Source organism: Pongo pygmaeus, chromosome 3 (assembly GCF_028885625.2).
Source record: "Pongo pygmaeus isolate AG05252 chromosome 3, NHGRI_mPonPyg2-v2.0_pri, whole genome shotgun sequence".
NCBI lineage: Eukaryota > Metazoa > Chordata > Mammalia > Primates > Hominidae > Pongo > Pongo pygmaeus.
Window position 1 is genome coordinate 163,736,235 of NC_072376.2, and position 26,706 is coordinate 163,762,940.

At 35.4% G+C, this 26,706-nt stretch overlaps 1 protein-coding gene across 3 annotated transcripts in view; it reads right to left on the reverse strand.

The window, feature by feature from the left end:
- LRBA (LPS responsive beige-like anchor protein) overlaps positions 1–26,706 on the reverse strand; it is a 764,782-nt gene that overhangs the window by 543,503 nt on the left and 194,573 nt on the right. For all 3 annotated transcript variants that reach the window (XM_054484859.2, XM_054484861.2, XM_054484860.2), the window contains exons 29-33: positions 26,157–26,316; positions 22,432–22,873; positions 11,320–11,453; positions 2,540–2,618; positions 528–661 (exon numbers count right to left, since the gene is read on the reverse strand). In XM_054484859.2, coding sequence (XP_054340834.1) covers positions 528–661; positions 2,540–2,618; positions 11,320–11,453; positions 22,432–22,873; positions 26,157–26,316 — 949 coding nt within the window. The remainder of the gene's footprint in view (positions 1–527; positions 662–2,539; positions 2,619–11,319; positions 11,454–22,431; positions 22,874–26,156; positions 26,317–26,706) is intronic.

Here is a 26,706-nt window from a genome sequence, read left to right on the forward strand (position 1 = left end):
AGCATGGTTTCCAATCCCCTCAGCAACCTACCTCAGCATGCTCTCTAGTTTGACAATCTCAAAGTACACTACCTAGAAGAGACCCAGGAATCTATGAATGATGTAAGCAGTATAGAGTAAAATGCTGTTATCTCTATTTGTAAAACAGAATTCTACTAATAACGATGCATTCCTTATCTGTATGGCAATACCTTGTTGTTCATATGGATCTAAGTTCAAGTAAAATCCTGTGACACTAGTCTCTCCAATTCTTTGCTCTCAAAGTTAATTTTAATGTATCAAAAAAAAAAGTCTTAGTTCTTTGGTTCAACACATAATTCTATGCTTCATCCAAATCACTGATAAAAATCTTGAAGATTACAACATAATAGACATGTGACACATTCTTCAAAAGATAGACTATGAGAAACCTAGTGAAAGGCTGACAACACTTAAACAATGAAACTCCATGTTATTTCATTATCCATGTTAAGTTTTTAATCCTGAAATATAAATACATACAAATAAAATAAAGAAAAACCACTTACTTGTTCCTTCTATAAGCAGTTCTTGTCCATGGCTACCCAAAAGTGTCCGAGAAAGAAAAGGTGCAAAATCCACAAAAATCTCACGAAGGAGAGGAGCTGCCTTTTCCAAAGCGTGTTCAAGCCTCTCTGTAATACTAATGAAAAGACATTAAGTTACTTGAACTATTCAACAGATTGTATCAATTTTCTAGTTTTGAAAATAAAGATGTATTTCCATATATATATATAATTATTTTAAAAAATTAAAAATCACCTAAAGAGACATTACTGCTATGCATAGCAGTCCTTCTGCCAAAAATATTCGTTTTTATCCTGATCTATCTTGCCCCTACAATCTCCAACAAACAACCTGGTTAACAACCACTCCAAGCATCAGTACTTACTAGAAGTCTCACCTGGCCAGTTAAGAGCAGTTTGTTTTTAGGCCCATTATAATCTAAATAAACTCTCATCAAGTCTTCAACAAATTTTTCTATTTACCACTAAACCACTGAGTTCAAGAACTCAAGCACACTGAGTTCAAGAACCATGACTTCATTTTAAAATTCACAGTTATAGCATATAGTACAGATTCAACAGATGTTGAGTGCTTATAAATTATAAAAAGCAGTTCTTTTTTATTGAAGTCAATAATTCCTTTCTAATGCAATGTGAATGATTTTTCTCCTGAAAATAATATACTTTATAGGCACATTATAACAAAACTATCATTTGGTTGATAGTTATATTTATTAATAAACTGAGATAGTTGTAAATGTGCCTACAAATATATAAAAATATATTAATATATATTTGTGATTATATATACATGTATTCATATATACACACACAGATACAGTTAATGAGGGTTTTTTTTTAAGGTCCCCAGCATTTCAGAAAATTCACAGATATCCACAGCTTTAGTTTCTAACTTATAAATTTAACATATACATAAAGCGCCACTAGTTATCTACTATTCACACTAGGAGTACTTCCTATTCGTACTACCAAGAAAGCAGTTGCTACTGAAACCATCAACACAAACATATATAAATTTTTGCTGTGAGTAACCATCTCCTCACAGGCACTGCTCTAAATACTATTTTCTTCTACACAACTCATAGAACTTGTTATCCCTGAATAGTATCACAAATACTAGCTATACTCGAAGCACTCAAGTACCTACATTTGTAGTGTCTAATGGACTTCCCATTGTGGTAAAGAAAATCAAGGACCCTCTAGCCACTAAGTCTCCAGTGGTGGAAAATACACTCAAAGCATTCGAAAGTAAACTCTGAAATCCAATTAAACAAGGTAAGTGACAATAAAAATCTATCTACAATTCAGTATCATTGTGGCTTTGGCTGACTGGCTATCACTTATATCAGCATTTTTTTTTTTTTTTTGAGATGGAGTCTCACTCTGTCTCCCAGGTTGGAGTGCAGTGGTGAGATCTCGGCTCACTGCAACCTCTGCCTCCCGGGTTCAAGTGATTCTCCTGCCTCAGCATCCCGAGTAGCTGGGACTACAGGTGTGCACCACCACACCTAGCTAATTTTTTAAAATATTTTTAGTAGAGATGGGTTTTCACCATGTTGGCCAGGCTGGTCTTGAACTCCTGACTTCAAGTAATCCGCCTGCCTCAGCCTCTCAAAGTGTTGGGATTACAGGCGTGAGCCACCACGCCTGGCCTATATCAGCATTTGATAGAGGAGAAACAACAAATTCCACACTTTCAATTTGCAATCATTTGAAACATAAGTCATAAGCTTATGTAAATATTTGTTATGCATGCAGCAATTATTTTTTACCACAAATAGTCACTTCTCATGAAGTGACTTGTACATCATGAAATGACTTGTACAACTTAAAATCTTTCAAAAGAAAATGAACTTCTAAAATGTTCCCAAGGCTCTAAATGTCATATATGTTGAAAGAAAGAAATGAAATGAAATGAAGTAAAATAAACCTAGATAGCTTAAAAAGTCATCAAAAGGTATAAATCACAATATTCAAGTTAGTAGCTTAAATACCTCATATTTGAAACCGGATCTTGTGAAACTGAATCAACTGTTGGAACTGAGGGCAATTTTGCATTAGATGATCTACTGCCTATAAAAGAAAAATAACCATCTATAGGAATTATCTGCTTTTAGATATGAAGATTTAAATAAAAAGAATGTCATTATACCAGTCAATAAAGGCATTATAACGTATTTTTATGTCCATTACTATTTGGATAACATTAAAATCTAACAATTAACAACTAAATCCTTTCATATATAAACCTCAGCTACAAGCTCAATTATCATGCCAGAGCAATCTTTCTATCCATGAGCTGAAGAAGCAAGAGAAAAGTAAATTCTGACTCCCTAAATAAGGTTCACAATTCCTTCTACTCAACACCAAGTGTCAACACAAAGTTATAAGTAAAAGCATTTTCTTAATATAGGAAAAACACAGAAACAGCTACATTCCAAATTTAGCTTTAAACCTCCATTACCATGAAAATTATCCTTATTCAGTTATCAAATCACTACTAAAGGACTAAATTGCAGCAATAAATGTAATCAGGGTTAGAAGCCTAGACCTCTGAGAATCTGTAATCTTGTATCACAACTATTATCAGCTATTTTCCCATTATGCCCCAAATACAAAAACACTGTGCTTTAAAGAGAATAAGGGCCCTCTTTCCCAAAGATTGTTGAATCTTTCAGTCCAAAAGTGATTAGAAACACATCAAGGAAAGCATCTGCATCAGGCTGGAGGTTGTGTTGGCCCAGAGAAAGTTATTGGAGCCAGTGTGAGGAGGAAATTCAAGGAAAAGAGAAAACTGAGAATTGTAGAATTCATATCTATATGAATTCATGGTTCCAATAAAGGATGGAAATAATATGTGAATGACAGTATATATTTTTATAGACTTTTATATACAAACATACACACACACAAACACACACACCGCCTCTAGCTCTGTCCACTAAGAGGACACAGAAGCAGCAGCATCTTAACACTTGGTGTCCAGATCTTGGTTTCTAAATACTAAACTCCACTAAAAGAAAGAAATGGCTGATTCGAGATCTGTGGAAGAAAAGCACAAAATGAGTTTGAAACATCTAGTTATGCTTTGTAGAAGGCAAGGAATGATAGGATATATACAAGGAATAATAGGTTATGTCACAAGGACAACGAAGCCAGCTTGAAGGGGCTCCCACTGATCAACTACCATTGTACTCCATCCTGGGTAAGAAAATGAAACTCCGTCTCAAAAAAAAAAAAAAGAATTGCCATTTTTGGCCAGGTGCAGTGGCTCACGCCAGTAATCCCAACACTTTGGAAGGCCAAGACAGGAGGACTGCTTGAGCTCAGGAGTTCAAGATTAGCCTGTGAAACATCGCAAGGCCCTGTCTCTACTGAAAATACAACAAAGTGGCCAGGCATGGTTGTGTGTGCCTGTGGTCCCAGCTAGGTCCCAGCTCAAGGATCACTTGAGCCTAGAGGGCAGAGGTTGCAATGTGCCAAGACTGCACTACTGCATTCCAGCCTGGGTGACAAAGCAAGACCCTGTCTTGAAATACAATACAATAAATACAATACAATACAATACACAATACAATACAATACAATACAATACTTCCCTCTGCTTCACACCACTCCCAGAACTTCCTCTGCTTCACACCACTCCCAGAACTTCCTCAAGCTCACTTCAATTGTATCTAGGCATTCTGATTCAATGTGCTCTTTTTGGTAAGGCAAATAAAGTTAATTCTGGATATAGATAAGCATAGCCAGGACCTAATCAGAGGTTTTGTGGATACAACTGAATAAAAAACAGCAAGGATCTGAGGCAATTTTGAGCTTTCCTGAAACATGTTGGTTTTTAGGCCAATGCTTGATCAATAACCCTCAGTTCTGATTACCAGCTCTCAGTCAAATCTAAGGATCCAAAAATCTAGACAATTTGACCCCCCAACAAGCTTGGTTTCTTTTGGAAAGCGAGCAATGCAGCAATCTTCCGCAATTAACCTCTGGATAATTACTGAGCCCACCTCTTAGAGTGAGCACATACCTAGTACAAAATGAACTTAACTGTAGTTAATCTTTCTTTTCCACAACATATTTCCTTTCCCATTCCCTTGATAATCAAAGTTGACTTTCCTTTATACTGGAAGTTTTGTATTGCTTACAGTCCTGCCTTCCTCACCATCCTGCTCAACTGAGATCTAACTGTACCTAAAAACTCTAACCAAGTGACTGGTGGTCAGGACGCGTAGGATTCGTTTAAAAATGAAGCTAAAGCACACACTTCATCATGCTGACAATTATTTTTTATTTTTCTTTTTTTGAGAGAGGGTCTTGCTCTCTCACCCAGGCTGGAGTGCAGTGGAGTGATCAGAGCTCACTGCAGCCTTGAACTCCTGGACTCAAGCCGTCTTCCTGCCTCAGCCTCCCAAGTAGCTGGGAATCTAGGTGCATGCCACCACACCTGGCTATTTTCTATTTTTTTTGTAGAGACAGGGTCTCATTATGTTGCCCAGGCTGGTCTCGAACTCTTGGTCTCAAGCAATCCTTTGGCCTTGGCCTCCCAAAGTGCCAGGGTTATAGGTGTGAGCCACCATGCCCAGCCCATTGTGACAATTTTTAAAAGCATAAATATCAACTCACATTTCATCATAAAAATATTGCTATTTTTGTATTTTTCACAATAAAATTTCAAATTAGAGGGCAAGACCAGGGAAGTTCAAAAACATTTTTTCACCCTTTGGTATCTGGCACTTCTAAGAGTCAGGTCCAATCCTAAAATCATATACAACACTCAGTAAAGTACTTCACAGACCCAATGGCTTTATTACACTCAGTAAATGACACCTGCAATTTTCTAAGTTCTTGACAACAATATGATCATTGAATCACAGTGGGTCATTGACTGTTACCAGTGATTAATTAAATATTTCTGTTTTCTTAATTGGGGATAGTTTTTGAAGACCATTTTTATTGCAATGTATCAGACATTTTCTCTATTAGGATTATTGATGGATTTTCTTGAGCTTTTCTGAAGCTAATAACACATAAGGTCCCATTTACTTAAAAGTAGAAATGGAAAAAATAAATCCCTCCCCAAAAAACGTATGCAAGAGGCTTTAGGAAAAAAAAAAAAAGAGTGTGTATGAGGCTTTAGGCAAAATTAGCCTTTACTGTGTTAACTGGTTTATTGGGTTTTTTGTTTTTTGTTTTAAGAGACGAGGTCTTGCTCTATTGCCCAGGCTGGAGTGTACTGGTGTGATCATAGCTCACCGCAGCCCTGAGTTCCTGGACTCAAGTGATCCTCCTGCCTCAGCCTTCTGAGTAGGTGAGATTATAGACATGTACCACCACATTCAGCTAATTTTTTAATTTCTTGTAGAGATAAGGTCTCACTTTGTCCAGGCTAGTCTTGAACTCCTGGCTTCAGGTGATTCTTCCACCCCAGCCTCTCAAAGTGCTGGGACTACAGGTGTAAATCACCACACCCTGCCCACTGTGCTAAATGATACTAATTTTAATGAGAAATGCGTATTAGAAATGTGAAAAAGAAAAGCAACATTGTTACTTCTAAATAAAGCAGTAACAAAAATTATTTCCTCACAGTACCCTAGAAGTAATGCCAATTTTCAATTCTAAAAGAGAATGTAGCAGAAAGAGATTTTTTACAAAGTGTCTTAAGTCATAAGAAGACACTTTACCAACAAGGATAATAAATTAACCAGCAATAGTTATAAGAAAAAAATCACATGAAAGAATAAACTAAATACATCAGTAATTTCACACTAGGTTGTCCTCCATTCCTGCTGTGGAAAAAATGTAATATCCAAACACATTCTGTATTTTTTCAACTCAGATAAAAATATAAACTTTCAATCAATTTGTTTTAAATTATCATTAAATATTTCCAGCAAATGATCACAAATACATGAATGCAGAAGCTACCTCCAACATGTGGAATGATACTCACTTATCTTTTCCTTATCCTGGCACTGATAAACTGGCTCCTTCAAACTGACAGTTTTCCAGACATTCAAAAGAACAAAAAGGAACATGCAAATATATCATCTGTCTAGCATCTATCTGGGGAGTAGGGAATTGTTTATTTAAGGTCCCTGTGGGTCTAAATAACTAATGTCCCTTGCAATAAAGAATCATTAAAACAAATGCCAATTTTTAACCCCTAAACACGTTAGCACTGCATTTCTCTCTCTCTTTTCTGAACCAGTTAATTCAGCCAGGGATAGTCTACATGCCCAGTAAAAACTAATTAAATAAATCCTATTGAATGAATAAAAATAAGCCTATTGGCCTAAAACTTACACAAAGCAAAGATGGTTATGACTCAAATATTTCCCTAATATTAAAAAAGTACTAATTAATAATGTATATGGCTCTGATAAACAGATACTGTCTAATATTCTAGTAAGTGGTAGAATTACTAAATTTTGCAAAATAGCAAACACCAGGCATATAAATTAGTGAACAGTATACTTAGTTCCTTTATTGAGCTAGTTTCAATTTTGATTTGTTCATTTATGCTTTGCAATATAGAGAAAAAGCATATTGGAAAAAGAGTAATGATATTTTAACATACAAGAAGGGATATGGGTGAAGGTGGAAGGATCACTTGAAGCCAGGATTTCAAGGCTTGTCTGGGCAATAGAACAAGACCCTGTCTCTACAAAAATTTTAAAATTAGCCAGGAATGGTGACACACACCTGTAGTTCTGGCTACTTGGGAAGCTGAAGCAGGAGGATCACTCAAGCCCAGGAGTTCAAGGCTGCAGTGAGCTATGATTGTGCCACTGTACTCCAGCCTGGGAAACAAAGAAAGACCCTGTCTCAACTAAAGAAAAAAAAGAAAAAAGAAAGGATACTGTATTCTAGGTAATCAAATCTTTGCTGATGACTATAAAATTCCTAGATTTTGATATATTTACTAAAATCACTTTCGCTTTTATTGTCTTTGAAAACATGCATATACAAAGGATATGCCTTATCCTCTGATTAATATCTTTTAATACTTATTAATTAGAAGATACAATTGTTGCTCTTAGACTAGTCCTTTTGGTTGATAAAATGCTGCATAAGCTAAGGTATACTATTCAAATTAAAATTTGAAATTTGAAATTTGTACACCAAAAAAGTTTTGTATGTTAATTACAGTCTTAATAATGTATACTATTTCAAAATGCAAACAAATTCTCAATTTTTATGGGTTATAAAATTATTTCAGTGATAATACTTTCATAGAAAAAGCTTTGACCTCATACAAAGCTGGCAAGTTTTAACTCTGTTTCTGTGATTATTATCTATCTAGTATTAGTTCCTCTTTAATTGTACCACATGTAAAATGTGTCTCATTTTGATATCAAAATTTCCAAATATCCACAAATGGGAATTTCCTTGAAGATATCATGTGAATATATAACAGAAAATACGAATGTCACAGCAGAAACTTCATATTCTCTATCAAGTAAATTTTTTGCCCAACTGTAGGATAATGTAAGTGTTCTGAGCACATTTAAGATAGGGTAGATTAAGCTATGCTGTTTGGTAAGTTAGGTGCATTAAATGCATTTTCAATTTTCAATATTTTCAACTAACAATGGTTTATCATGATGTAACCCCATCATAAGTCAAGGAGCATCTATATTCTAAGTCACAAATGCATTTAACACAAAGCCTATTTTATAAGGAGGTATTGGATATATCACATAATTTACTAAATATTGTATTGAAAGTGAAAAATAGAATGGTCATACAGATACTTGAGGTACAGTTTTTACTGAATGTGTATTGCTTTCACATCATTATAAAGTCAAAAAATTGTTAAGATGGAACCATCTATATATTTATCTACTTATTTTAATGGCAGATAACTTAAATCGAGAGACCCAACAAAAAGAAAACAAAAATTTATCAGTTAAAAAAATACTGACAAGGGAGAGAGAACTATTTGGGAGGCTGGGGTGGTTTCCATGTGAAAATGAGTACTAACAAGTACAAGGGCAAGTATAGTAGGTAAAAGCATGTAAAGTGGGGTGGCAGAAGAGTAAGAAGCAGGACAACCAAAAACACTAGATTAGGTCAGATTTTTCTTATCAAGGCAGTAATGCTCATGGCATCAATTAATGGAATAAAATAGAAGCAATACACTGAAATGGAGAACCCACACGACAGTAACAAGAGCACAGTGAAAGAGGAAAAAGAAGAGTCAGATGTGGAAAGCAAAACAGATGGTAAACAGAAAGACCATCATCACAAGGAAGACTTGAAATAACTGAAAAAGCAATAACTATTCTTTTAAAAATGGGGGGGGGTTAAGGAGGGGAAAAAAGTTTAAAATTCTAGCTCAAGATGGAAAAAAAAAATGGTAACTATTTGAGAAACTCCATCACAAATTATACAAAATTTAAATAATAGAAAAATAAGATACATTATGAGCTGGATCAATGGTATAGGGTTTTGTAGATTTTGCCAATAAATATAACAGTCTTCAAGATAGCAAATTGTTTTGTAATTCTGCATACAGTTTTTCAAAGTGAATATTTTAAATTACAATTAATTTACTGGAAAAAATACAATGGCTTCAGAGAGAAATGTATAATACTGTTACACGTAAAATATTACCCATATGTCTCAGCTGTTTCTTATCTCTTCTGAAAACTCCAAGACTTAAATTTTAAAGAATAAACTTAAAAGCAATCAAAGGGTCCTATTTCTTCTGTTCCTAAACTGAAACTAGAGGGCAGTACAGGAAAATATTTTACTCAATGTACTTTGAATTTCTGAAATTACATTTAATTTTGGATGTTACTGAAAAATTTACTATAACTGAATTTAAAAGACGGCATGTAAATCATTTCATAGATATTAATAACTATTGCATTTTTCACAAGAGGGACTACTCTAGAAAAACCACAGTTGATTCTTTTTTTTTAAAGGACTTTGGATGGGGGTGGAGAAGCAGAAATGTGCATACCCAGCTCCAAATGAATTACCAAATTATTTCTTCTCCAAAGGGAAAAAAAAAAGAGGCATCAGAGTATAATGGAACAATAAAGATTAAAAATTTGCTAGAGTTTTATGCCCATTTTCCTTTGTAATTCTCACCGGGCCAGGGGAAACCAGCGAGGGAGAGAATGACGGGGTATTTGAGAATTCTCTGTACTTCAAACTCAATTTTCCTGTAAACTTAAAACTGATCTAAAAAATAAAGTCTATTAATTTTTCAAAAAAATTATAAAATAAAAAGCAAGGCAGACAAAACTCTGCTACCATTGCAGCTTTTGGTTTCAAACCAGAAAAAAAAAATTCTAATCACTATTTTTCCTAAGAATAAAAATAATACAAGACTATTAATTAAATTTTAGAAATACCACCTAAAGTAAATTTCGAAAATCAAAATTGCCAGTAGCCCAACTTCACGGAGATAAAAATGACTTCATAATACACTTTCTTGCTTTTACCATGTAAAGAAGGTAGATAAGTCACTTAGCTGTAATTATATGGTACGTAAAGAATTGCATATAACTTTCTTTTACTTAACCTACTGGAACATTTTCTCTTATCACTAAATACTATAAAATTTGTAAAAAATTAAACACATTTAAAACTTCTGATAAAATATATTTTTGTTAAAACAAGTACAGTAACAAAAGAGAAGACAAAAGAAATAAACATAGTATTTGTTTCTAGGATACATTATTACATAGTACACATCAAGGAAAAAAATTCCCAGCTACTGGCCAGTAGCAATATCAAGTTTGGAACAAAACTCTCCAAGATATGCTAATTTGCCAAATAAAGGTGGAACAGCGGAATAGAAGGCAAACCCTGGCCTGAGATATCCCAAAAGAAGTAACGGCATTATTTCTGATCTCAATATAATCCACCAGGCCATTCCTTCAAAATTCCTTTATTTTCCATCAATCTCAACCTAGAATCATGAGTGTTTTGATAGGTACAATATCTTGTTATTAACTTTAAGAAACAGCAAAATATCCAGAAGAAAACCACTGATACAGTAACATCCCCTTTGTTATACTTGGTCATTTTAATACTGCACATTCTTCACATTATTCAAGTTTACCCAGTAACCACCATTAAGCTTCCCATCAACGTATAGGATCTTGCATCCATATATATGCTTTTATACATGGAAATAATTTTTTATCCATATATATGCTTTTAAACATGGAAAGAATGTAGAAGGAGAGATGGACAAAAATAAAAGTGCTATAGGAGGAACTGAACCAGTATGACCATTGTTAGAATGATGCTACACTTCAGAGCAGCATTCCTTTCCAAGCCTCTAATTCAAAAAACTATGCCAAAAAAAATCAAAGTATTGGACACTATATAAATTTTTTTTTTTTTACAGCCCAAAATATTTGACAACCAGTAACCATATTAAAAGATTATACGTCAACAAGACTTTCTTATTTAGGCCACTATCTATATACATCTTCTTAAGTGCAGGGAAAGAAAATAAAGGAAAAAAGTATTTTTATGAATCTATCATTCATCAATGCACTCATCTACCCAACTAGCAGCATCTAATCTACCACACACTACTAGGTTTCGGTGGAGAAAATACTGAAATCCTTGACTTAATTTCTTTTAATTTTACTCAAATTTATTCAGAAAAGTAGTACACAATCAACAATATAAAAGCACAATGGTTTCTAATGTGCCCCCAAATTTTAAGTTAATCAAAAATCTTAAGCTTTGCTAAAATGAGATCTAAAAACATTTTTGTTGAAATCACTGATAACTAACTCACCTGGTGATTCTCCTCCCACATCTGAGGCTTGGGCTGAATCTACTGAGGAAACCACACTGACAGCATTGGTAGGTATGCTTGTATTAAGTGTGGAAGGTGAGACTGCTGACTTTTTTGCTGCAACAATGACACTTCTGTAATAAAGAAAGTAAACAGACTGAAAGATACAAATTGATATCTTGAATTAATTACATGAATTTCAAAACAGAAACTAGGTAGCTAACTTATTTTTCTAATTTTCTTATTTCTATTTGATATACAATTTAGACTTTTCACTCAATATGAAATCTCTTCAATACTGTCCATATTTATCTGCATTTCACTATGAAAATATAACAATCTATTTAACATTTAAGCTTATATTTACCACATAGTATTTTTAAAATTTAGGATCATCTTTAATTATCTAACAAATAAAATATAACCAAAAGCATTAAAGCAGAAAATTCAACGTTTCCACAAGAATTGTAAAGCACTGCTAATCTGAAATAATAAAACCTTAGAAATCTTATAAGTTTAAAAAAAAGTAGATATAAGCAATTTGCTAACATGTATACAACCCAGTTTTTCATTTTTAAACCCCGAAGACGATATCTTTTGATAATATATAAAAAAGTAATGCATAGGAATAAAAACCATATGCAAAAATATCAAATAGTCAAAGTTCTTTCTCTTGTATATTATTCAAACACAGGTATTTATGATATACCAATTTCAATTAAAATGTAATACTTTATACCAAACAGTAACTAAAAGACCTTGTTAGGCATAACTTAAAAGGCATTTTTAATTGAAGTTGGCTCCATAAACATGCAAAAACTCAGTTAATGAGGTAAAGAGGACAGCTGATATATAATGCACTCCCACAGCAGTGCTTACTTTTAATTACCTGGTGTTAACCATAAGCCTAAAGTCTTCAACATTCAATTTATTTAATCACATCTTTTGTTGACAGTACTATAACTGCAAGCTTCAAGTATTCCCTTAATAGCTTTAAAGTATTCAGCTTCTAAACAAAGTAACTTAGGTACTTGATCCCTATACATGCATTCAAAAGTGAAAATTATGTAATTCCAATATTTTAATAATACATTTTTGTAGTTATTTTTAAAAACACACACACAAAGCAAAATAGGTTTCATTTTACTTCAGTGCCTATCATGTGAGGGCAAACACTGTTGCCAATTAAATCAAGTTCTCTTGTGCTAGGCATGGCTTATTCAATGTACTTCAGGGTAGCTGGTGTCACATCATTATAAGGGTGACTGCCAATGTTAACTATACACTAAAAAATAGAAGCAACAGCCACCTGAGCCCCCAATCCAAAATGGTGTGCTTAAATCATGGCAGCTTATATCAGATGAAAATTACTGACTTAAGGGGGAGTAGATATGATGTGTGTGTGTGTGTGTGTGTGTGTGTGTGTGTGTATGTGCATGCACACAAACGTGTGTGTGTACATATGTGTTAGTGGTACCTTCAAAAACAACGCAAAATGTAATTTGTGTATTTCCTACTGGAGGGAGAAATTTAAAACCCATTGCTTAAGAAAATCACTGTCTTCTACCAATGTTTTTGCAGGTGAGGGAGGAGAAATATGAAGAATTTACTTTCACATTTGTTCACAAAAGAAAGAACCAGCAAGATCTAGTTTACTCATACAATAAGTAGGGGCTGAATGGAGCAATAGAAAAGAATACTTAGAAAAGTGCAATTGCTTTTCCTATAATCAAAATGTAAGATATATACCTATCTATGCTATGACTCAACAATTCCACTTCTAGGAATTTCCTCAAGAAAGCTTATGTCCACAAAATACGTATACAGTAATGGTCATATAGGCTTTATTTATAATAGGCAAAAACTGGAAATAGCCCAAATGTCCTTTATGCAGATACAGAAAATTTTTAATGGTGCTATGCTTCTAGAATGGAATATTATTCAGCAATAAAAGGTAACAAACTACTGATGAATGAAAACAAAAGGTAACAAACAACATGGATGAATCTCAAAAGCATTATGTTGAATGACGTCTTATACTAAGGAGTATACACTTTACGCATTTTTTTTTTTTAACATGCACGTCTAAAACAGGCAAAACTAATTTATGGTAAAAAAAAATATCAGAATTAATAATTGCCTCTGGGGGACAGGAACAGGAATTGGCTGGGAAAGAGAACTTTCAAGACCAATGATATCATGATGGGGACTTGAGGTTGCACAAGTGCATGAATTTGTCAAAACTCATCAAATGGTACACTTAAGACTTGTGTCTTTCATTGCGTGTAAATTTTAGCTCAAAAAAAAACTGTACTGATCTCCAGTTAGAGAGCTGCATGCTGGCTGAAATATTTAAGAGTGAAGTGAACTGATGTCTACAACTTTGAAGTACATTACAAAAATAAGATTGACTGATGGATACATGGTGAAGCAAACAGAGCTAAAAGCTAATCGTTGAATCTCAGTGATGGGTCTACAGGTGTTCACTGTACAATTCTTTCAACTTTTCTGTATGTCTGAACATTTTCATAATAAAACACTGGAAAACTGGTAACAGAACAGAATTTACTACAGCTGTTCCAAATATGCACAATCCCTATTTATTCAAGATGACATGGCTAATTAAACACAACAAAAGAACTCAACTTCATTTCTAATCCTTTAGCTTCTTGCTGTTAATGTTTCAGTCACAAATAAGGTCTTACTCTTTTATTCAGTTCAGTAAATATTTATTGTCCAAGATCTTTCACCTATTGTCAGGAATGATAGATCAGAAGTACGGCTTTCTACATGAATTTACATTTTACATGTTCCTCACACACTTCTTCAACATGCTCTTATGGTTGCTAAGCATGTTGTGTCATTTCACAACTCCAACCCTTTGTATATATGCCTCCTCTGCCAAGATGCTTTCTTCTTAATCCTGCTTGCTTGTTAGGTAATATAAAATTATAAATTCTAATAGCAGCTAAGATAAATGAAGCACTGACAATATGCCAAGAATTATTATTCAAGTCTCAAAACAATCCTAAGGTACCTATTAATTCAATTTTTCGAAATTTTAAACATAAACTTCAGAAAGGTAAAGTAATAACCAAAGTAAATGGCAGAACTACCATGGAAATCTAGGTTTATCTAACACCAGAGCCTTGAATTTGAACCGTTTCCCCATGTTGACCTTTCTTAAAACCTTAGAGATATAATTCACATACCATTTAATTCACTAAAAATATACAATTAAGAGATTTTTAGTATGCTCACAGTTGTATATTTATCACCACAATCATATTCACATTTAAACATAATTTTAGAATCATCTATAATCAACAGTAATAAAGATCTCTAACATATAAAATTATTTATATACTACCATAAAATCACAAAAATATATCTGCTCATAGATTTTAAAAAGCTGCATTCTTTCATACTACATAATTAGTACATAATAGAGAAACAAAATCAATTTCCAAATTCACTGACTGATTCAAATCAATTCTAAGGAATTAACATAACATTGCTTCAGCTTAAGGCTACACAAAAACAAAGAAAAATCAAACTTACAATGATCCAATTAAAAGGATATTAAGCAGTAGGTAGATTTTGAAATATTTTCATTGTCTTTACCAATCATTGTCATTATTATTATAAAGTTTCAGTGTAAAAGACTAAAATCTTCAACAGAGATCTTTAACCTATCGTGTTTATCTTGTTAAATATAAGTATAAATCTAAATTAGTAAAGCATGTTCTAGTTTACAAAAATAATCTAGAATTTTAAACTTACCAATAGTTAAGATTGATCACGCAAAAACTAATCATTTAATATTATCTTTTTATACAATGCATTGGAAAACACAGAGGAAAATGCAATATGCATTTGACAAAAATGAGACTTTATATGACAGGCAATGTGCTAGGGATATTTCTGACATCCTTCTCAGGCTACAGCTTAAGTTTCTATTTAAGAAACAAATTGAAATCTTTTTTAATGTTTAAGAACAATTATTGGAATTTTTTATATCTACATCAATTTTAGCAGAAAGTGCTTCAAACTTTTTAGCATAAGGAATTTGAAAGACAGACAACCAATTATGAAAGCTAGTTTCTCAAACTGTCAATTATAAACCAAATATTAAAAGAGATAAAAATTGTTCTTATTATCATTTTTTCTTTATGAACTCACTATGAATACTTAATATTTTGGGGCACCGTGCTTAAGAACATACACAAATTATCATATTTAATTTATGACAACCCTTGAGATTAGTAGTACATATTATTATGCTAATTTTAATGAGAAAGAAGTAATTTTCCTAAAGTACCACACAGAACAAATGAAAATACTGTTGCTGGATTTTTTTTTTCCCCTGAACAAGGGATACTCATTTCAAAGTTTCTTTTAATTTACTGGCAATACGCAAATAGCAACAATGCCTTCCAGATCAATAAAGCTGAGAAGTTCCGTTTCAGTATTATATCAGTTTCAAATATCACAAACCCTCACACAAATGCTATTTTATTTAACATGCAAATAGTTCACTAAAGGAAAAAAGAGCATTTCAGCCTACCACTTTAGTCCCTAAGGATCCAGTTGAAAAGCCAAACCAGTCCTTGAACTTTATCAAGATAAATCCCTGGCATTCACTAATCATCAGAGAGGATCTTCAAATTAGATAAGAGCAAGAATTTTGGCATGGGAATGAACACAAACACCTTTGCATTCACAAAGGCCCATAACCTGGCAGCCTTTCAGCAAGGTTTTATTCATGTAGCTGTTACTCTAAACTTTCCAGCTATTCCTTGGAAGTTGATAATACTTAAGATATGAGGAGAGTTGTGATTTCTGACATAGCATTCCTGAGATAAATACATGATCAGAGGGATGCTTTGAAATTCCCAAAGATATTCCACTAGCCCATGGCAGCATGAAAGTTTTTACAAAGGGGTCTCTAACTAAGAAAAAAAAAGGGGGTAAAAAACAGAGCAGTTTCCTTGCCATCAGAGACTGTTAAATGAATACCAGACATGTTAAATTCTACAGAACATCCTGGAAAATGCTACCATCAAAATTATCTGTTGTTTTCTATTTCAATAAACCCCTTAAAATGTATTACACCTAAGCATGATTTCCTAAATATGTTCATGATCTACTCACTGAAGACATCAGTAAGGCACAAATTTAATTTCTACACTATTTAAAAAAGAAATAAATGCTAAAACACATAAAATTTTGATCATTAGTAAACAATGTAACTATATTAACGTACATTAAATTTAAAAGTATAGCCTCACTTACGTATTTTTGAGTACTCAATCTAACACCAACAAATCTAAATAAATTATAAAAATTGAGAATAGACAGGGCACAGTGGCTCACGCCTGGAATCCCAATGCTTTGGGAGGACAATGCAGCAGGATCGCTTGAGGCCAGGAGTTCAGGACCAGCCTGGGCAACAGAGCAACACCTCATCTCTACAAAAAATTTTTTAAATAGCTAGACATGTTGGTCCCAGCTACTCAGGGGACTGAGGAAGAACAATCCCTTGATCCCACGAGTTTGAGGCTGCAGTGAGCTATGACTGCCACTGCACTCCAGCCTAGGTGGCAGAGCAAGACACTGTCTCAAAAATAAAATAAATAAATAAAAATTGAGGCCAGGCGCAGTGGCTCATGCCTGTAATCCCAACACTTTGGATCACTTGAGGCCAGGAGTAGTGGCTCATGCCTGTAATCCCAACACTTTGGATCACTTGAGGCCAGGAGTTTGAGACCAGCCTGGCCAACATGGCGAAACCTCGTCTCTACTAAAAATACAAAGACTAGCTGGGCATGGTGGCACACACCGGAAATCACAGCTTACACAGGTAAGCACAGTGTTATAAACACATACTAGTTATATTTTTAGTTGTCTCGGGAACCTCCAAACTGTTTCCCATAGTGGTTGTAGTAATCTACACTCCCACCAACAGTATAGGAAGGTTCCCTTATCTCCACATCCTTGCCAACATTTGTTACTGCTTATCTTTTGGATATAAGCGATTTTAACTGGAGTGAGATGATATCTCATTGTTTTGCTTTGCATTTCTCTGATCAATGATGTTGAGCATCTTGTCATAAAATCATTTGACATTTCTATGTCTTCTTTGAGAAATGTCTACTGAGATCTTTAGCCCATTTTAAGGTTATCATTTCATTTAAAATGTAGTAATATTTTTAAATTATTATTAATACATTTCTTCCTACAGAGTTAGTTGAGTCCCTTATATATTCTGGTTATTAAAACCCTTGTCAGTTAACCAGAATTATAAGGTTATTATATAATCCCCAGTCTGTGGGTTGTCTCTTCAATTTGTTGATTGTTTTCTCTGCTATGCATAAGTTCTGTAGCTTGATGTGATCTCATCTGTCCATGTTTGCTTTGACTGCCTGTGCTGTCAGGGTATTACTCGAGAAATCTCCCCAGATTAATGTCCTGGAGAGTTTTTCCAGTGATTTCTTTCAGTAGTTTCATAGTTTCAGGTCATAGATTTAAGTCGTTAATCCATTTTGAACTGATTTTTGTATATAGCGAGAGATAAAGGTATTCATTCTTCTGCATATGGATATACAGTTTACTCAGTATCACTGAGAAGACTGCCCTTTCCCCATTGCATGTTCTTGTCACCTTTGTCAAAAATGAGTTCACTTGTAGATGTGTGGATTTATTTGAGTTCTCTATTCGGTTCCATTGGTCTATGTATCTGTTTTTATGACAGTATCATGCTGTTTTGGTTACCACAGCTCTGTAGTATAATTTGAAGTTTTGTTCTCTTTGCTCAGGATGGCTTTGGCTATTCTGAGTCTCTGTGGTTCCATATAGTTTCTAGGAATATTTTTTCTATTTCTGTGAAGAATGTCACTGGTATTTTGATATGGATTGCATTGAATCTGTAGATTGCTTTGGGTAGCATGAACATTTTAACACTATTAATTCTTCCAATCCATGAATATGAAATCTCTTTCATTTTGGGGGTCTTTTTTAGTTTTTGATCAACGTTTTGTAGTTGTCATTGAGGGATCTTTCACTTCTTTGGCTGTTTATTCTTATTTTACTTTTAGCTATTTTACTTATAGCTATTATAAATTGGATTACTTTCTTGATCTCTTTTCAGATTGTTCACTGTTAGCATATAGAAATGATACTGATTTTTGTATGCTAATTTTTGTCATGCAACTGTACTGAATTTATCAGTTATAATAGTTTTTTATGGACTCTTTAGGTTTTTCTAAATATGAGATTATATCATCTGCAAACAACTGACTTCTTCCTTTCCAATTTAAATGCCATTTCTTTCTCTTGTCTGATTGCTTTACCTAGGACCTCCAGTACTGTGTTGAATAACAGTAATGAAAGTGGGCATCCTTGTCTCATTCCAGATTTTAGAGAAAAGGCTTTCAGTTTTTCTCTGTTCTATATGATACTAGCTGTGGATCTGTTGTTTACAGCTTTTTATTGTGTTATGTTCCCTCTATATGCGGTTTTTTAAGGGTTTTTATCATGAAGGAATAGTGAATTTTATCAAATGCTTTTCAGCAGCAATAGAAATGATCATATGGCTTTTGTCTTCCATCCTGTTGATATGATGTATCACACTGATAGTTTGTGTATGTTCAGCCATTCTTGCATCCCCAGAATAAATCCCACTCATTATGGATCAATTTTTAAAAAGTTTCTTTGAGACAGGGTCTCCCTCTGTCACCCAGGCTGGAGTGCAGTGGCGTGAACACAGCTCACTGTAGTGTCAAACTCCTGGGCTCCAGTGATCCTCCCGCCTCAGCCTCCTGAGTAGCTGAGACTACAGGCACACACCACCATGCCCAGCTAATCTTTTTGTTTTAAAATCTCACCGTGTTGCCCAGGCTAGTCTCAAATTCCTGGACTCAAGCAATCCTCCCACCTCAGCCCACAAAATGCTGGAATTACAGGTGTGAGTCACTGCACCCAGACAACAACAAAAAAAAATTCATAAAATGAAATATCTCAGAGGACACAAAAATAAGTTAAAATATATCAAAACTTACACACACAAACACTTAGAAATAGTACATGGTACCACCTGCAGTTAAAAGAAATGTAAACAATGTAAATTTCAATTATTAAAGCATAACTGTATAAAATTAACATTAATCCATACTGTACTACTGTAATAATTTCATAGCTACTTCCTGCCACAATTGCATTGAGCTCTGGTATTGTTAGCATCACTTAAAATGCTGTGTGACACTAGTCATCTCAGAGCACACAGTTCATCTCTTTTTATGGGGCAGGGGGGAAGGAGTTTTGCTCTTGTTGCCCAGGCTGGAGTGTAATGCTGCAGTTTCGGCTCACTGCAACCTCCGCCTCCCAGGTTCAAGCGATTCTCCTGCCTCCGCCTCCCAAATACCTGGGATTACAGGCACCCGCCACCATGCATAGATAATTTTTTTGTATTTTTAGTAGAGATGGGGTTTCACCATGTTGGCCGGGCTGGTCTTAAACTGCTGACCTCAAATCATCCACCCGCCTCAGCCTCCCAAAGTACTAGGAAGTTCATCTCTCCAGTAAACTGTGTATCACAGTCAAAGTGATCTCTCCCAGTTCTCATATATTTTTCATCATGTTTACTGCAATACTATAAACCTTTAATAACATAATGGGACCCATACACAGTGCCACTAGCAATACTGGACATGCTCCCAAGCAGCAGGGAAAAGTCATGACATTATAAGAAAAAGTTGAATTGCTTGATATGTACTGTAGATTGAGGTCTGCAGCTATGGTTGCCTGCCATTTCCAAAGAAATTAATCCAGCATAAGGACTCTTGTAACAAAGAAAAGGAAGTTGGCAAAGTTGTCACTGCAGTGACACCAGGAGGCAAAAAAAACAAAACAAAACAAAACAAAAAAAACTTGCACTTTTTGTGAAATATCTTTATCTTGCACTGAAAATGCAGCTTTTATGTGGGTACAGGATTGTTATAAGAAAGGCATACCTATAGACTCTAACATGATTTGAGAAAAACTGAAGTCATTATATGTCAACTTAAAGTAAAAAAGAATCTAAGGCTAGATTTAATGCCAGCAAAGGATGATCAAGATGACAGGAGAAGCAGCTTCTGCCAACCAAGAGGCAACAGATGAGTTCCTAGACATCAAGAAAATCATTTAGGAGAAAGGATCAGCCCAATCAGGTTTTTAATGCAGACAAAAGTAACCTATTTGGGATGGGGGGGAAGCCACAAAGGATATTTATTAGCAAGGAAGAGAAGTGAGCACTAGGATTTATGGCAGGAAGAGATAGGCTAACTCTACTGTTTTGTGCAAATGCAGTTGGGTTTATGATCATGACTGCCCTTATCTATTAATATAAAGCTTCTAACCCCTGAGGCTTGAAAGGAAAACACAAACACCAGCTGCAATTCTGTTGGTTGTACAAGAAGGCCTGGACAAAAAGAATCCTTTTTCTGGATTGGTTCTATTGATACTTTGTCCCTAAAGTCAGGAAGTACCTTATCAGTAAGAGATTAACTTTTAAAATTCTTTTGCTATTGGACAATGCCCCTGACCACCCAGAACTTCATGAGTTCAACACTGAGGGTGTTGAAGTGGTCTAATTGCCCTCAAACACAACTTCTCTAATTCAGCCTCTAGAACAGGAGGTCACAAGGACCTTTACGGTTCATTACACATGGCATTCTTAGGAAACAACTGTCAACACTATGGAAGAGAACCCAACAGAACACAGTGGAAGTCTAGAAGGATTATACCACTGAGGATCACTGTTACAGAAAAAGCTGTGGAAACCATCAAGTTTGAAACAATAAATTCCTCCTAGAGAATACTGTGTTTCTAGGTGTTGTGCATGACTTCACAGGATTTCTGACAGAACTAATCAAGGAAATCATGAGAGACTGTAGATATGACAAAAAGGTGAGGGGTGAAGGGTTTCAAGGTATGAATCTCGGAGAAATTCAAGAACTAACAGATACCACAAGAACAGAGGGATCAACAAAGGGAAAACAACTTGATGGAGACAAGAACATCCAAACCACTATCAGATGAGGAAGACATAGAAGAAGCAGTACCAGAAAATGAACTGACATTAGACAATCTGGCAGAAGGGTTCTAATGATTCAAGACTGCTTTTAACTTCTTTTATGACATGGACCCTTCTATGATACAGGCACTGAAACTAAAGCAAATGGTGAAAGAAGGGTTTGTACCACATAGAAACATTTTTAGACAAATACAAAAGCAAAAAGGTCAGAAAGAAATTACAATGCATTTCTGTAAATTTACACCAAGTGTGTCTGCCTCTCCTGCTTCCCCTTTCACTTTCTCCACCTCTGCTACCTCAACTGCCCCTGAGATACTAAAATCAACCTCTTCTCTTCCTCCTCCTCAGCATACTCAACATGAAGACAAGAAAGATGAAGATTTTTATGATGATTTGCTTCGCCTGATGAACAGTAATATATTTTTTTCTTCCTTATGATTTCTTTTTTTTCTTTCTTTCTTTTTTTTTTTTTTAGACAGAATTTCGCCCTTGTTGCCCAGGCTGGAGTGCAATGGTGCGATCTCAGTTCATTGCAACCACCGCCCCTCCTGGGTTCAAGCGATTCTCCTGCCTCAGCCTCTGGAGTAGCCTGGATTACAGGCACACACCACCACGCCGCCCAGCTAATTTTTGTATTTTTAGTAGAGACTGGGTTTCACCATGTTGGTCAGGCTGGTCTCGAACTCCTGACCTCAGGTGATCCACCCACCTCAGCCTCCCAAAATGCTGGGATTACAGATGTGAGCCACCGCATCTGGCCTTCCTCATGATTTTCTTAATAACATGTTCTTTTTTTCTAGCTTACCTTACTGTAAGAGTACAGTATATAATACATGTAACAATCAAAATATGTGTGAATCAACTGTTTATGTTATCAGAAAGTTTCTGATCAACATAAGCTATTGGTAGTTAAGTTCTGAGGGAGTGAAAAGTTACATGTGGATTTTCGGCTACACAGGGGGTCATCATCCCTAACCCCCATGTTGTTCAAGGGTCAGATGTAGAAACATACCAAAACGAAAAACTATTTTCAGTACCTGTCAAAAGATCTGAACTGCACAGGTTGTTCCACAGATAGATCACCAAGGGCTCCAAGGCAGGCCGGTGGCAGAAGGGCAGGATCCACTGTGACTCCATCTGCTGGTATGTTAACCAAGCTTCGGAGAATGTCTTTCACATTGACATTTTTTGAAACCGAAACTGACGGTGTAGCCTTAGTGTCCAACTCATTTCCTCTATCATTTTTGGTTTCCGGAGACTTATTGACTTCTAAAGAAAGAGTAGATAGCACCTCGCTGATTGCATCTGGGCCTGCACTGACACCAGGAGGTGCTGTGTGAGGAGTTACTTCCACGTGGCTTCCTAAACCAGTGGCTGTTTCTTCCCCAATGCCTGAGTCCCTCCTTCGAGCAGACGATGTGCTTTCAGATTCCTCCACTGATGCCGTAGTTAAAGTGCTGAATGCTGCTGGTGTGATTTCTATATCATACCCAGAAACAGAAGAAATAAACAAAAGTTTAGAACTAATTTTTAAAAGGTATATTCTGTCCTAATAGCTATCTACTGTTTTGAATTATGAAATACATCATGTTCTAAAAAAGCAAAAACTAATTACATATTCTACAGAATGTACTGAGTGAATGCACCTATTATCAAGATAGATGGTATAATAAAATAAATAATAAAATACTTGCAAAAATTATCTAAAGTAATGGGTAGCAACACAAGGTTGAAAGTCATTGGCCTGTAATAAAAAGTCTACAATCTTTTTTGGGGGGTGTGTGTGTGTGTGTGTGTCAGTCTGTTGCCCAGGCTGAAGTGCAGTGGTGTGACTAAGCTCATTGCAACCTTGACCTCTACAATCTTTTTTGGGGTGTGTGTGTGTGTGTGTGTGTGTGTGTGTGTGTCAGTCTGTTGCCCAGGCTGAAGTGCAGTGGTGTGACCTAGGCTCATTGCAGCCTTGACCTCCTGGGCTCAGGCGATCCTCCCACCTAAGCCTCTCAAGTAGCTGAGACTACAGGTGTGTGCCACCACGTCTGGCTAATTTTTCTATTTTTTTGTAGAGATGAGGTTTCACCATGTTGCCCAGGCTGGTTTCAAACTCCTGAGCTCAAGCAATCTACCTGCCTCGGCCTCCCAAAGTGCTAGGATTACAGGCATGCACCACCACGCCTGGCCCAAGTCCACAATCTTTAGGATAAAATAAAAAGCTCTACCTCAAACATGGTTACTGCAGCTGGAAAACTTGTTACCCCTTCTACATGTATAAATAATTCAATGATCCTTAAAATCCAGTTCAACAAGGAACACCTCCTTTTCTCTCTGTTTAATTCTCACTCCCTTTAATCAGGGTTTCAACCCATTCTAGCAAAAATAGTCTTATCAAGGTCACCAAAAAATCTGCATCTTGCTAACTCCAATGGCCAGTTTTCAGTCCTAATAGGACTTCACATAACAGCAGCAGCTGATTATTCCCTCCAACTAGACAACGCTTCCTTTCCTCGGCTTGCAGGACACCATTCTCTTTTTGTTTTCCTTGTACTACCTCACTGATTGTTCCTTAACTTCCTTCACCTCTTTTTCTCCCTGATTTCTTAAGTTGGAGGGACACAAGTTTCAGTCCTTGTTCCTCTTATGTTCTCTGTCTGCATTTAGTCCCTTCGTGGTATCATTCATTCTCCAAGTTTTAAATACCACTATATCCCCCCACCAAAAAGCTCAAACTATTAAATATAACCGCTACCCTACAACTTCTCTTACATGTCTAAAAAACATCTCAAACTCAACATGCTGAACACTGAATTTCTTCTCTTTTTATCTTTTCCTGAAAATCTCTCTCACCTTTAATCTACTCCACTGTACCTTGTAATCATTTTTGACTACCTTTTTCATTCACAAAACGCACACCTAAGGTTTTAAAATTCTGTTTTTTCTACCACTAAAACATATCCAGAATCTGACTGCCTCTCACCATCTCTAGTTACCTACCTAATCCATCCCACCATAATCTCTTGCCTGGATTACTTATTACTGCAATATCCTCCTAATTGTTGTGGAAGAGGGTTGTTTTAATAATCCTACTGCCCCATGTCTCCTGGTATGCATCCCTTGATAAGCCCTTGAATCTGGACTAGGCTTGACTGACAGTAACCAACAGGATCTGGCAAAAGCAGCAGTGGGCCAGTACTTGGCCCACATTTTAAGGTCTGGCAGCTCTTGCATTCCCAGAATCTCTGAACATCTCTGTAAGAAGTGTGGCTTATTTCTGATCTACCTTGCTGGAAAGAACATGTAGAGAGACGATATGGAGACAGAGATGCTCTCCAAACTAATGAAGGAAACAAGGAACTCAGTTGAGAACAAGTATCAAGGCTGCAGACACACAACCCCAGCCCAGGTGTTTTAGTCAGTCAGTCTCAGCTCTTGGAGCCATCCCACCTGACGCACTATATACATTATTAGAAAAGTCATCTTAGATTTTCCAGACCCAGCAAACATCATCTGAAACAGGGATAAACCATGCCCGCCGTGCCCTATCCAAATCTAACTCAAGAAATCATGAAGGAAAGATTAAAATGGTTAATGTCTTAGGACACTAAGTGCACGGTAAGGTGTTAAACAGCAGTACCCAGTCAAAAACAGTCATTATCCTTGCCCTCTACGCTATATCCTCTACACAGGATACAGAGTTACTTTTTTTTTTTTTTTTTGGAAATGGAGTCTCACTCTGTCAACCAGGCTGGAGTTGTTGTGGTGGGATCTCTGCTCACTGCAACCTCTGCCTCCCAAGTTCAAGCAATTCTCCTGCCTCAGCCTCCTAAGTAGCTGGGATTACAGGCACCCACCACCATGCCTGGCTAATTTTTTGTATTTTTAGTAGAGATAGGGTTTTACCATGTTGGCCAGGATGGTCTCCAACTCCTGACCTCAAGTGAGCCAGCTGCCTCGGCTTCCCAAAGTGCTGGGATTATTGGCGTGAACCACCACGCCCAGTCCAGCGGTACTTTTAAAAACATAAATTGTAACTCTTGTACTCAAAACCGTCCAATGAGTTCTCATTTCCCTCAGAGAAAAATCCATACCCAACTACTCCTGGTCATTCCTGATATTTTTACCATCTTTATTACTTTCTTTTTTTTTTTTTTTTTTTTTTTGGCACTTTCACCACCTTCTAAAATACTATACAATTTACTTATAGCATGTACATATTTTCTATCTCCTCCCATTAGAATATAAGCTCCATAAGGACAGAGATTTTTTGTTTTGTTTTAGTCATGAATATATACCCAAGTATCCAGTAGATATTGAATGAATATCGAGTGAATAATAAATTGCCTCCTTTGGGTGGTAGCTACTTCTATAATTACAACAGCTACTTAACTAACTATACTTTTATAACTGGCAGCTACTTTTAATACTCCAATTATTGCAGTTACTTGTTAACAAGTCTGTCTCTTGTAAGAGAATATGAGTTAGTGATTCTTCACAGCAAATGAAGTCAATAAAATTTTTCAACTCTATATTTGTATAACATTTTCTGACTTACCTTTAATTAGTTCATTTAAAGAACAAAAAATATCCCAATTGCAATTAATTACATTATATTTAAGCCACAACATTTAGTTAATAATAAAAATATATGTATGCTCTCCCTTAATTTGCACAGAAATGGATTTAAATTCCAGTATCAATATTTTAACCATCAAAAGTAAGTAACATTTATTTGAACTTTGGTATAAAAGAATAGAAAATGCAAACTTGCCAGAGAGTGATACATTTCCATTTTCACTGCCAGTTTCCGTACATGACTGACTATGCCTTTCATTTGGGGGTTCCAAAATGTCTCTGTACTTGGAGACCATAAGAACAGAGATAAAGTATACTACTGCCAAGGCTAAAAATTGAGCTTGTTTGCTATCCTCCTGGGAAAAAAAATTAAAGGAGTTGATTATGTAACCATAAAATAACATAATTACATTTTACACCACAATGTTTAAATACAAAACATGTTCACAAATCTTTCAATATACACAGAAAATACATTACCTACATAAATAATAAATTTATTAATAAACTTATTTGAGCAAACATTAGGCAAAGACTCTTGGAAAAATGTCTTTAAATGAGAAGCTTTATACTTGCAAAACATGGAAAGAGAGAAGCTAGCTCATTTTTTTAAATTATTCAATCTAAAGACATATGTCCTAATATATATTATAATGTTAATCAAACAAACAGTAATTATAACTATATGAAAACAGGTCACATGCAGTGGCTCATACCTGTAATCCCAGTACTTTGTGGGCCAAACC